Source organism: Sceloporus occidentalis, unplaced genomic scaffold (assembly GCF_023333645.1).
Source record: "Sceloporus occidentalis isolate IW3139 unplaced genomic scaffold, rSceOcc1.0.p SCAF_2, whole genome shotgun sequence".
Taxonomy (NCBI): Eukaryota; Metazoa; Chordata; class Lepidosauria; order Squamata; family Phrynosomatidae; genus Sceloporus; species Sceloporus occidentalis.
The window spans coordinates 204,504,908-204,517,333 of NW_028316982.1; the positions used below are offsets into that span (position 1 = coordinate 204,504,908).

Sequence of the window (12,426 nt, forward strand, 5' to 3'; positions counted from 1 at the left end):
ACATTGTGGGATAAGTACTGGCCCAATATGCTAATATCTTGCTTTAATTCTCATTTACTCCCTTTTGGGATAAAGTCCAAAGTTTTAATTACTCAAAAAATTTAACTAACATCACTTTAGAAATCCCTCTTAACATTGATATGAAAATGAATCTCAGGGCCTCATCACAGAACTCAGTCTTCCCCATAGGTTCACTGTTGTGTTCCCCATTAAGGATAATGTGCTGCAAGAAAGGGAAAAAAAGAGAAACATGGAAGCAAAACTCACTATTTATAAAATAATTTATTTATGGTGTTTCTTTGTTATTCCATAACTGAAATTCCCTGACGGTATACATAAAAAGTGGTTAAAACAAAAGATCAACAATAAAAAATACAGTATAAAACATGTAATAGAAGTTTAAGTTATACAATTAAGGAAGTCAGGTCTTCACACGTTAAAAAGCCAGACTAAGTACTGGCATAATGTCATGAAAACATCCGTTCCCAGCTAAACTATCTTGTACACTCAGCCCTCCATATCCATGGATTTTTTTTATCCACAGATTCAACCCTCCATGGCTGAAAAATATTCAAAAATATATAAACTCCAATAAGCAAATCTTGATTTTGCCATTTTATATAAGGGACACCATTTTACTCTGCCATTGCATTTAATGGGACTTGAGCATTGACAGATTTTGGTATCCACAGTGGGGCCTGGATCCAAACCCCAGTGGATACCAAGGGTCCACTGTACTACTATTCTGGACTAAATGAAATTCACAGATGTAAACATAAGCATGGGTAATGGCAGCAAGGCTCTCTCAAGCCAAGAAACCCAAAGTTGACAAAATGCATTCTGAACCACCTAGATTTCCACTGACAATTCTGAATTGAAGACATGCTCCAAAAATGCAAGTCCTCTCCAGAAGAGGACAAGGACCATTCCACTAGCTAGACAATGGCAAACCCTCCTCTGAACAAACTTGCCAAGAAAATCCCGTGTGATAGGCTCATTTTAGGGTTGCCGTAAGTCAGAAATGACTTGAAGGCACACAACAAGAAAAAAGCTAGACAAAACGCCCACAGAGAGCAAGTGAAACAGATCTAGCTGTTAGATCTATTTGAGTGTCAGTGTAATGCACCTTAAAGCACATACATTGCTATACAGCCTTATAATTGTCATAAGTTGGGAACAACTTGAAGGAACGCGGTAACAAAACAATAATAGCTGCAAAGAAAATACAAGTAATGCTGAGGTAACTGTAACAGGTTCCACTGTATATATATGTTCAAAAATCTCCTGACATAATTTGCTCCTTCTTAAGCAGAAACATGTGGAGGACTTCTTGTGGTGCCTGGAATGGACTGAGAGCCAGCATGGTATAGTGGTTTAAGTGTTGGACTAAGAATCTGGAGACCAGGATTCAAATCCCCACTTGGCCATGGAAATCCATGGGTAATCTTGGGCAAATCACACCCTCCCAGCCTCAGAAGCAGGCAAGGGCAAACCCTCTTTGGATAAGGACATTATCACATGAGCCACTAGTCTTGCTGCAACTGCGTTATTTAAGGAAACAAAAATATACCTAGTTTGGGATTATTCATTATCACACTTCTCTGGAATAGCAGGAAGGTGCTATTTTGGTGATTGATAGTTCCCCACACTCTCTTCCATGTGTCCTCCTTAACTCCACCTTACTGCCCTATTCCCTGTCCAATATGATTTTCATTTTTAAAAATTTTAATTTTTAATGCAATTACAAAGTTATGGTAACGTGATTTAATTAAAAAATTTAAAAAGAAAAAAAGATAAACAGCCTGCTTGGGAATAGCGAGGGGGAGGAAAAGAGAGAGCGAATAATCCGACTGTCACCACATGCCTTCCCAATATTGGAAAGGCAGCAAAAAGAATGTATCGCATCAGAGTACTAATGGAAAAGCCGTGATATTGGGAGCTTATTGACAGGTTTTCCTGTCAATTAAAAGGGGCACTTTACCAATGCATTAAGGATAGAAACAATGTCATGTGGTAAATGTGGCCAAAGACACTATTCTCCAGCTTTAATTTCAATTTAAAAGCCTCATGTGGTAATCTTGTAAATCTAGCCAAGAAAATCCTATGACAGGTTTGCCTTAAGGTTGCCATAAATTGGAAATTACTTGAAGGCACATAACAAACTGGGAAGAACTAATCAAGGCAGCAGTCTGGAACTCCTGCTAAGCAGCAAATCCATTCCCAAGGAAGTGGTTTTTCAAAATGTTTGTTCAGAAATCACTTCTAAGGTTGCAAGGAAGCACGTTCCTCTTTGATGTAAAAGCCACTTTCCCACAGTAAAATGTAAGAAAACAACTGTACCCAGAACAAGAAGTTTAAGGTAGTATTTTAACTGGGGAAGCAAGAAAGACTCTTTGCAAAAAAGACTCATTACTCTTTGTAACTCAATGTGAGTATAATAGTAAATATTGTTAAAGAAAAAGCAACATGGGATATACAGTGAATGAAATAAAACATGTATGTGAGAGTCAGGATGACTCAGCAGAAGCAATTAAGAGCCACACAGGTGTAGAAGGTAATGGAATTAACAAGTCCTGAATGCCAAGGACAGAAATGCAAAGTGGATAATTGAACACACCTGAGAATTGTTAAGTGGTCAAGGCTGAGATGATGAAATCATTAATTCTGGGTAGAAACAAGAGAACCAATGAGAGTGGATGTACACGCCCACTGGGTGGATACTGACAAGAGTGGGTGGTATTATCCAAGGACTATAATAATGGCTATGATTCCTAATGTATTTTGTGGGTAGTAGCAGTGGATAGTAGTAGTGAGGAGTATTGTTTTATTGGAGTTGTGTTGGATAGTTTTGGAGCTGTATATAGTAGAATAAAGTAGATCTTTTATATAAGACTTCTCTAGAATGAAAAAGAGATCAGAGCTTATTCCAAGTTGGAAAGAAAGAGTTAAAGTCTCTTTAGTTTATTTTTTGTCTTCTCTCCTACCACATTACAAAAAACTAAAGATGGGGACAGGGAACCGGTGGCCCTCCAGATGTTGCTGAACAGCTGGAATCGGCTTGGCCACTGGTGAGACCTGATGGAAGTTGTAGTTCATCTTCAGCTGATGGGATGGTTTGTGGTCCAAAGGATCACAAAGAGCCAGGTAGTTCTCAGTGACATGAGACCATGAAGTAGAAGATTGCTTTGTTTTGACTGAAGAAAAAACATACATATGAAATAGAAGCAGCAGCCTAGGAGTACTGAATTACACTAATAGCCCTCATGTATTGTAACAGAGATGTAACAGTCTCCCAAATAAACTGAGATATAAACAAAAACATAGCACCCTCCATGTTTCAAAGATCTCTGTCTATGACTGGCAAAACCACAATGAAGCCATTCTAAAGCAATTCAGACCTTGAAAAAGTTACTTTTGGCTATATCCCCTAGCCAGCATAGACACTATAGTCGGAAATCTGGAACTTACAGTTTTGTGAGATATTTATACTTTTCTGTCAGAGCGTTCCAGTGCCACAACAAACGACAATCCCAGGATTCTATAGCATCGAGCCATGATAATTAAAGTGGTGTCAAATTGCATTAATTCTGCAGTGTGGAAGCAGCCCCAGTCTATCTAACAGTGTCTGACAGTCAAGTGGAACTGGCAATCAACTATACCCAAAGGTGACTGAGAGCTTAGCCTCAAAGAAGGTTTTAATTTAAAACTACACTTTAGCAACATGACAGGATATGAAAATACTGGAACCTTCCTTTCTTACTATTCAAATTTCAAAGAAAATGGTGATTCTTTTTGTACTTAAAGTTGTTTAGTCTGTAGCTCACAGAAATGGTATATGTTGATTCGATTACGATTCAGGACAGTGTTGCATATATGTGTATATATGAATAATATTGATTCCATTACACAATACATACTACTTAGTTCTTTAACATATTGGAAATAATCTGGCACATTGATCAGAGCATTATGAAGTGGTAATGTGTATCTCCATTGCTTTCATCTTCCCATATAGCCAACATTAACTGTTTCTGAATCAGATGACTCACTTTCTTCACTAGACCCACTAGAATTTTGCCATGCGCACAAGAGGCTATGGACACTCTGCACATTTGGGATGTCAGTGAAATGGATTGATTCAGAATCATCATTAATGCATGCTTCTTTCAAGTTTGCTGAATCCTCTTGGTCAGGATCTAGAGTTGCAGGAACATCCAAAGTGTCAACAGATATTCCTAGCTTTACAGTATTTAAGTTCACATTTAAACAGCTGCTGGGCTTCAGCTCTGGTTCATTTGTGGAATTCACTTCAGAAGAATGATTAAAAAATTGGTTTGTTGTTCCACTTTCGCCTTCATTAATCTCATTCTGAAAGCTTTCTGCTTCAGGAGTTCCAGGCTCAACTGTTTCATTTGCAGAAGATGAGCAATCTATAGACAGGTCCTCCATCGTATCTACAGTGGAACTGTTTTTAAAAATCTTACGGACAGTATAGAAACCATTATTTTCAACATCACTTCCACTGTCATTGTCATCATCAACATAATCATCATCATCATAGTGCCATACTTTTTTTTTACTCTTTTCTGTGACTTTGACAGTGTGCACTTCTTCAGGAACTGAATCAAAGACAGAATAAGCCAGTTTGGGGATGATTTCCTGGAGGGAGGAAAATAAAGTAACTTGGAAATTTACAAAAAAACAAGCAATAATAATAATAATAATAATAATAATAATAATAATAAAATCAATGCTTCCAAAACAGCACTGGTCTGTTTTAAAGATGACAATGAATACCTCACATTTGATGTCAATAGCTTGCTTGGTTTTAAATATGGAACCCATAAAAACATGCATTCTCACAGCTTTCAGTAACACACATTTGTAATTTTGGCATCTTCAAAATGGGAGACTTTATTGAGAAATCCTTTTTTGAGAAAACCCTGAGAATTTAGAATTCTTTCTTCCTCATTTTGTTAACCCCCGTTTCATTATCTTGAGGCTGGATAGCTAATACACCGGTCTGAACATGAGTATAGTTGTGCCTCAGTTAATGAAGTAGATGTGTTTCAGGGCATTATCACTTTAATGTAAAAATTGGTACTGGGGCAGAAAGAACGTGGAAAGAATAGGAATGGATTCTTACATGATACACCACAAAAAAGAAAAGCAATTCAACATGTTTCTGCACACTTTGTATTCAAAATTAATAATACACACATGGGAAATCAACAACCAGGTCAATTGCACCTTGTGTAGGTAAACAAAAATATTTTAAACCTTCTAAAGACCACTTGAAATGCCTCTGTAATGCATCCAGAGACAGTTTTTTCTTTCATCAGTCTCCAATATTATTATGATTTCTGTTTTGGTGACCAAACATAGAAGACCAAATGTATAGATCTATGCTTAAAAAAAATAAGGAGAGGGGAGTTGATAAGGTTGGCGTATCTGCTCTTCCCATTCTGCATTTTATGCATGCTTCGTAAGGGATTCTGGAGAAACCTGTTGTTTACACTGCCTGTTGTAGGCAGGTACCCACAGCTACAGTAAGACTGGCTAGAGCACAATCCCATTCTTTCTCAGTTCAAGCTTTATTGCAGCATTGTTTACTATAGACATGTTGCTGCAACCCAATACTGAACATCTGTGTTTCTCCAGCCCTCCTTTACCATCCTCCCAGTGCTGATGGTGCAATTCCAGCTAGACAGAGCACAAACAAAACAAACAGCTTCATTTATATACTGCTTCATACTGAACTAACAGTGTCTAAGCGGTTTACAACTGTCAGCTAATTGCCCCCAACAATCTGGGTACTCATTTTAGTGACCTCGGAAGATTACAAGCCTGAGTCAAGCTTGAGCCCTTTTGCTGGCATTGAACTCGCAACCTTATGGTTTTGAGTGAGCGGCTGCAGTACAGGCACAAGAAGGGAAAGAGTGAGCTAGAGGGTCACAAAAAGGCTTTGTAAAATGGAATTTCACTACTAGCAGATTTGTAAATTGAGGTATGCCTATATTACAATGATTTAAAACTACACAGCTTATTCACCATGTTACAACAGGAGGACACAAAGTTGCTTGCTATATACCAGATCAGACTATTCTCCATCTGACTGGTAGCAACTCTAAAGGCCAGGTCTAAGTTATAGGAAGTTCATCCACCTTTCCATTTCCCCCCCTTTTTTTATTTAAAAAGGAGATGCCAGGGATTGAACCTGTGGCCTTTCAGTGCAAAGGGGGTAATCTATTACTGAATTATAGCCCCTCACCAAAATTCAAGCTTGCATTCAGAAGCACACCTGCATGTTTACTCATCTAACAGTAGAAAAAGTTGTTTAAAACAAAAGCAGAGATACAACATGCCATACTGTACTGATTTAGTTAATAATGGAAAAGATACAAAATGAAGTGAATATAAATCCTAAATGTCAATCAATTACATTGTTTAAAAATGAATGCTTTCCATCAAGGGAATAAGGATGAGTTTTTCTGTGGGGCTTCTTTGTTTTGTTTCTGCTGCTTTTCTTAGAGCTTGGAAAGGTTACTTTTGTGGGATACAATTCGAGAATATCATGGAGATTTGGGAATAGATCAAAAGAGTAACTTGTCAAGACAAAGATGGGAAGATGGCTCAAATGGAGAGAGCTGCTGTCCACATTGGATAGGGCAGACATGGTTTGTCCTCCCTAGAAAGTCTCTAGGGCGGGTTACAGACCGCCTATTTGGGGCGGGCTGTACCCGCCCCTTTCCCCGGTGTATCGGGGCCTCAGCTGCCAGAACGGCAGCTGCTGAGGCCCCGATCCGCCGCTTTTCAGGTTGCAGGGAAGCGGCAAAACGCTGCTTCCCCGCAGCCTGAAAAGGGGTGTCCTTGGGGCTTCAAGCCCCAAGGACACCCCGCAGCGGCGGGGAGGGGGAGAAAGGGGCTGCTTGGCCCCTTTCTCCCTTGCTTCGCTGGGCGCAGCCGTCTGAAGGCTGCGCCCAGCGAAGCAAAGCGGCGTCGCAAACCAGGAAGGAGCTCCGAAACGGAGCTCCTTCCTGGTTCGCACAAAGGGCGCCTTAGGCGCCCTGGCGCAGAGCGAGGATGTCACGTCCACGCCGCCCCGTATAGAGGCGGCGCGGCCGTGACGTCTTCATGACGGTGGCCGTCTGGAACGGCCGCCGTCATTTTTTACGCGCAGAGCGCGTATTAGGGTTAGGGAGGTGTGGAAGCACCGCACCTCCCTAACCCTAGTACGCGCTCTGCGCGTACTTTCATGGCGGTCTATAACCCACCTAGGTGACCTAAGAAAAAAGTTAAAGCACTTCTTGGAAGGCCCAAGGGACTGAGCTAACATAATTATTCAGGCAGTACAGTAGAGATATCTTTTTCTTTTGGGTATGCCTGTTCCACCAACACAGAGAAAAACCTGCGTATAAAGATACAAAATCTTTTTTTAAACAGTTGAGCAATGTATACTTAATGAAAAGCGTTGGACATAATCTTTTCCAAGAATACATACCAAGACATTAGGCCAATCTGTCTTTAAGCAGATAAGACCGACCTCATAGAGGACAAACAAAACCAGTACCACTAATAATGGCATAAAGACCCCAGTCAAAGCTGCAGTTGTAATATGATCTGCAAAATAAAAAGATATTAAACAACATGGCATTTGGGAGTTACTGCCGAGTATCATGGCTTTGTCAGATGCAGAGAGCACTAAATATGAAAATGCAAAAAAAAAAAAGAAAAAAAAAACAGAGCTTTTGTTGCCCGATATAGATCATTGCTTGGCTTTCCCAACAAAATAAAAGGCAAATCAAGCTCCCATTAACTTCCATTTACTCCCATCATAACTCACAGTACCTGATTTATTCTTGGAGCTGGTGATGATACATTTTGGTGAAGATGGAGTGCACTGTTTGGTAGCTACAGTTGTACACACATCTACAGTAAGGCAATAATTTCTGTTTGGAAGCAAGTTTCCCATAACAGCATAGAAACTCTGTTGTCTGGTTGTATTGTTATCTTGCTGTAAGAGACAAATAGTTCTGTTTAGCAATTGCTAAATGTTCTGTAAACAGACTATAATGCTAATCTGAGAGCATGTGAGATGTAGTGGTGTGAACAGGAGTTTCACCTAGCCAAGACATCAATGCCCTCTCTTAGTTTGAGAAATCTGTCTTTAATGAAGGGGAAAGCAATACTAGTCCAGAGCTTGTAAAAAAGTCATTTTGTGGACTGAAACTTCTAGAATCCTCCAAATAGTTTAGCTTGGTGTGTGCTCTATTTAGACTTCTAAAAGACCATATCTCCCAATATCAACCAGCAAGGATTCTGCGATCTACAGGGGAAGGCTTTATCTTGGTCTGACCACCATCCTGTGAGGACACAAGAGAGAGCCTTTGACAAGGCTGCTCCCACCTTCTGGAACACTCTTCCAGGCGAGGCTAGGCTGGCCCCCTCCTTACTTTCCTTTTGCCAGTTGGGAAATATGTTTTTCTTCACGCAGGCTTTTAATATATAATTGGTCAGGGAGGTTTTTAGGAATGAGAAATTCAGAGCAGATATGCCAGGTGGCTTGGTGGGATGCCTGTGCAAACAGCCATGGTGGCATAGAAGAGGAGACAGAATGGAGCTCCTGTGGGGCCAAGATACTCTGGGTTGCCCTGGAGTATTATGGCCAGTGCAGACAAGGCCATAGTTGTTTCTGATATTCTGCTGGTACAGATGTTGGAATGCTCATTTCTTAATAGATACTGGCACAGGAGCAGGAGAGCCTCTGCATGGTGGAGTGATTTCAGTGTTAGTCTACAACTCTGCATAACAGAGTTCAAATCCCTGCTTGGGCATGGAAACCCGGTGGGTGACTTTGGGAAAGTCACATTCTCTCAGCCTCAGAGAAAGGCACAAACAACCCTGCTCTGAATAAATCTTGCAAACCCCCCCCAAAAAAAAAAAAAAAACTGTGATAGGCTTGCTGTAAGTTGGAAACTACTTGAAGGCACTAAAAAAAACAACAAACTGGAATAGGTTTGCTATATTATTATAACTATTTTAATCCAATGGATCCTTCCAGAGTTTGGAGGAATATATTGATCAACCTTGCTCACTATCAGTCATTTCTACCTCAATAATGTTGAGTTGTCTGTCATGACTAATTTATTCCGCACTGATTTCAATGAGGAAGTCTCAGTATGAGAAAGTCTTAGTTCAACACAATGATAATAATAATGTCAATGTTACTATTCTTTGGCTAAATTTTTGTAATTTGTGCATTGACATAAATCCTCTAGACCCCAAGCCTTGCATTAGAACATTAAAAGAAATCTGCATCAGGGAGTAGTATCATCCTAAAGTAGAAGATACTAGAGCAGAAGAATTAACACTTTCATGATTAAGTATATTTGCTTTGATTTTTTTCTAAGAATTTCCTGTTAATACTGTAACTACTGACCTTGTCTGGCAAACCTGCCGTTGATGCCGTGACTGTATATTTAATGTCTTTGTACACGTTCAGTAATGAGGATGATGAAAGTTTCACTGTCACATTTACACAGTTTGGACAAGCTGAAATATTAAACTCAGGCTCGCTCAGGCATGCTGTTGATCAAATAAATTTAATAAAAAAATATATATCAATGACATTTGCTAACATAAACTTTTCTGGCTTATATTTTTGTAAGTCAAGTGTATGAATTAACCAACCAAAGCACAGCTAATTTGAACATAGGATTTTAAATGAAATTAATTCATTGGAATGACTTACTTCCAAATATATATACTGAAGATTCAAGTGTAAATATTTACTTCTTTTACCTTTGGTGCTTGTCTTGCTTTAATCCTCATTAAATTCACTACATTAATTCCACTAAATTCTGATTCTGAAGGCCAACACTGAATCTAACACTAGGTTTTGTGTGCTGACTTTAACGTCTAGTCTATTTTTTTAAAAAAAGGTAGATGTATAGTCTCTATTGCCACTCCTTTAAGCAGAAGGAAAAGGATTAGAGATAAACATAAACTGTGCTGACTCCAATAAAAATATTCAAATAAATTGCATAAGGGGTGGGCAGTACATGCTCCAGTTCAGTAGCGTGGTGTGATAAAAGTGGTGTTTTTATTTTAAAAGAATAATTTTTCATTTAAATAGGGTGTACAATCTCCATGCATCTTGTTTACAAGTAGAACTGCACTTCTAGGAGAGACTTCTGGAAACACATGTCTGCCTACAAACAGGGTACATAGGGAGATTAAGCACTGTTTAAATGAAAAATGGTCAGCCACTGTCACTACACTGCCAAATTTCAGCAGCAAAATCAGCAGTGGCAGGTTGAGGCAGCCCCAAGTGGTTCCAGAGGAGGGGAAATAGCTCCTGGATGCATGAATGTTGTTTATTTCTGAATTAAATACTTCAAACACTAACTACTCTTAAATGATACTGATATGTTACATCTTGAAATTACTATCCAACTTTTAATGGTAGGACAGCCTTCCTCAACCTGCTGCCCTCCAGAAGGTTTGGACAACTCCCATCATAGGACAACACCAGGTAGAGAATACTAGGGAGGATATTTATACAGAAGGCTTGCAACCAATCAAGCACTTCAAACATAATTAGAAAAAAACACATACTCACTGTCCAAGTATGGATTGAACGACGACGTTGATGAACGTACTCCATTTTCTGTGACCTGCTCCACTAAAATTATGTATGTCTTGCAAGGGTCTGAAAATTCTTTTGTTAGGTTGCAGAATGATCTTGTGATATTGGAACATTCCATGACAGTTCTGGGGAATAATTTTAGAAAAAATTAAATGGAAATGAGAAAGAATGCACAAATATTTTCCAACTGGATCTAAAGTGGCAACTAGTGTGACTACAATCTGGAATCCTATCGGTTAGTTTCAATTACAACACACCTATTTAATAAGTTAGAGAATGGTACATTAAGAACAGTTGCTTACCTGTAATTGTGTCTCTTCAATTGACCATATGTGAACTCACACAATAGGGACATTTCTGCACGTGCACAACAGAGTTTTGGAACATACCAAAGCTTCTAAAGAGTTTTGTGATAGCCCTGCCCTTCCCAGTGTGCATGTCTGGTGCTGCTTCTGCTATTTCCTCTCAGTTCCTAGACCACTGAAGCTCCATGGCAGCAGAAATGAAAAGGACACACAGTGGCAAGGTGAGTAGGTTTGTGTGAGTTCATAGTTGACCACTCAAAGAACCACAGTTCCAGGTAAGCAACCTCTGTGCTTCTTCATGCAGTGGCATCACTAGGGGGATGCAGACCTCACCAGGTGACACTCTAAGGGGCATGACACCATTACTTTTTGGCAAAAATGGGCTGTGGTATTCATTTGCTTACCTTTTAAATACTTTAAAAGATGGTGGGAGTGGGGTGAAGCTCAGTGGGAGAAGAAAGCTGAGGCCTCAGGGTTTTTTAAATTAAAATTTCAAATTTTAAAAAATTGAATTAAAATATTATTTTTACATTTTCTTTTAAAACATCACATTTTAATCAAATATTCACTATGCATATGTTAATGCATTTAGGTTGTGCATATGATATTGTAATTTGAAGGTATAATTTTAATTCTGCTAGTTATTTATGTCACAACTAGTAGCATTACACTCAATGGTATATGGGAATTACGATTTATGAGTAACAGCAGCGTAAAAAGCATTGCTAAAGATTCTGTATGGTGTGAAACAGGAGGAGGTCAATGGGGAGGGTGACACCATGAGTTACTGCACCAGGTGACACAAACCCTAGGAATGCCACTGTCTTCATAAAACCTTTGCAATGAGACTACAGTATCTTTCTTAGATCCATCATTACAGAGAATGTAATTTCACCTGTGTCAGAATGTGGAGCCAGAGGACTGGCAGGTTAATCTTCTAAAACAGGTGAAAATACGATGTTACCTTAGGAAAAAAGGATATGTCAGGTTGTAAAACCACCTTGTCCTAGTGCAATCTCATGCATGGTCTGTCATACTGGAAACCACAAATCTCTCTTGCTTGTTGTGTCTAAGTGATTAACTTACAATTAATTTACACACTGTAAACTGCTTAGGGAGTGCTTAAGTGCACTGATAAGCGGTACAGAAATGTACTTGCTCTTGCTAAGTGTGCATCTAAGGAAGAAGGGTCAAGTATATGAAAGCTCATGCTACCAACTTCTTTATTTCAGTATTGAAAACTGCAAGATCCCTTTGTCATGCTGATTCTCCTCTTCCAAGTGTGTCAAGAAGGAAAGTACCTGTAGCAAGGTGAATGTTCACATTGTATTGTATGCTGGCTCCAAGAAGTTACAAAAACAAACTCTTCAAGTGATAAGAAAGGTTAGTGGAAAACTTGTGGACAGCCTTCAATATCTGCTGAACCTTGTGCAGGAATGCCTGGTGAGATGTATTGTCTACACAGTTAGTCTT

General features: G+C 39.2%; 1 protein-coding gene across 2 annotated transcripts in view; it reads right to left on the reverse strand.

Annotated features, from left to right (window-relative positions):
- Positions 1-263: 263 nt before the first annotated feature.
- The window catches only part of IFNAR2 (interferon alpha and beta receptor subunit 2), a 42,593-nt gene continuing 30,430 nt past the window's right edge, over positions 264-12,426 (reverse strand). For both annotated transcript variants that reach the window (XM_089512070.1, XM_089512071.1), the window contains exons 7-11: positions 10,622-10,773; positions 9,440-9,585; positions 7,849-8,014; positions 7,502-7,620; positions 264-4,659 (exon numbers count right to left, since the gene is read on the reverse strand). In XM_089512070.1, coding sequence (XP_089368196.1) covers positions 4,000-4,659; positions 7,502-7,620; positions 7,849-8,014; positions 9,440-9,585; positions 10,622-10,773 — 1,243 coding nt within the window. In that variant the 3' untranslated portion in view covers positions 264-3,999. The remainder of the gene's footprint in view (positions 4,660-7,501; positions 7,621-7,848; positions 8,015-9,439; positions 9,586-10,621; positions 10,774-12,426) is intronic.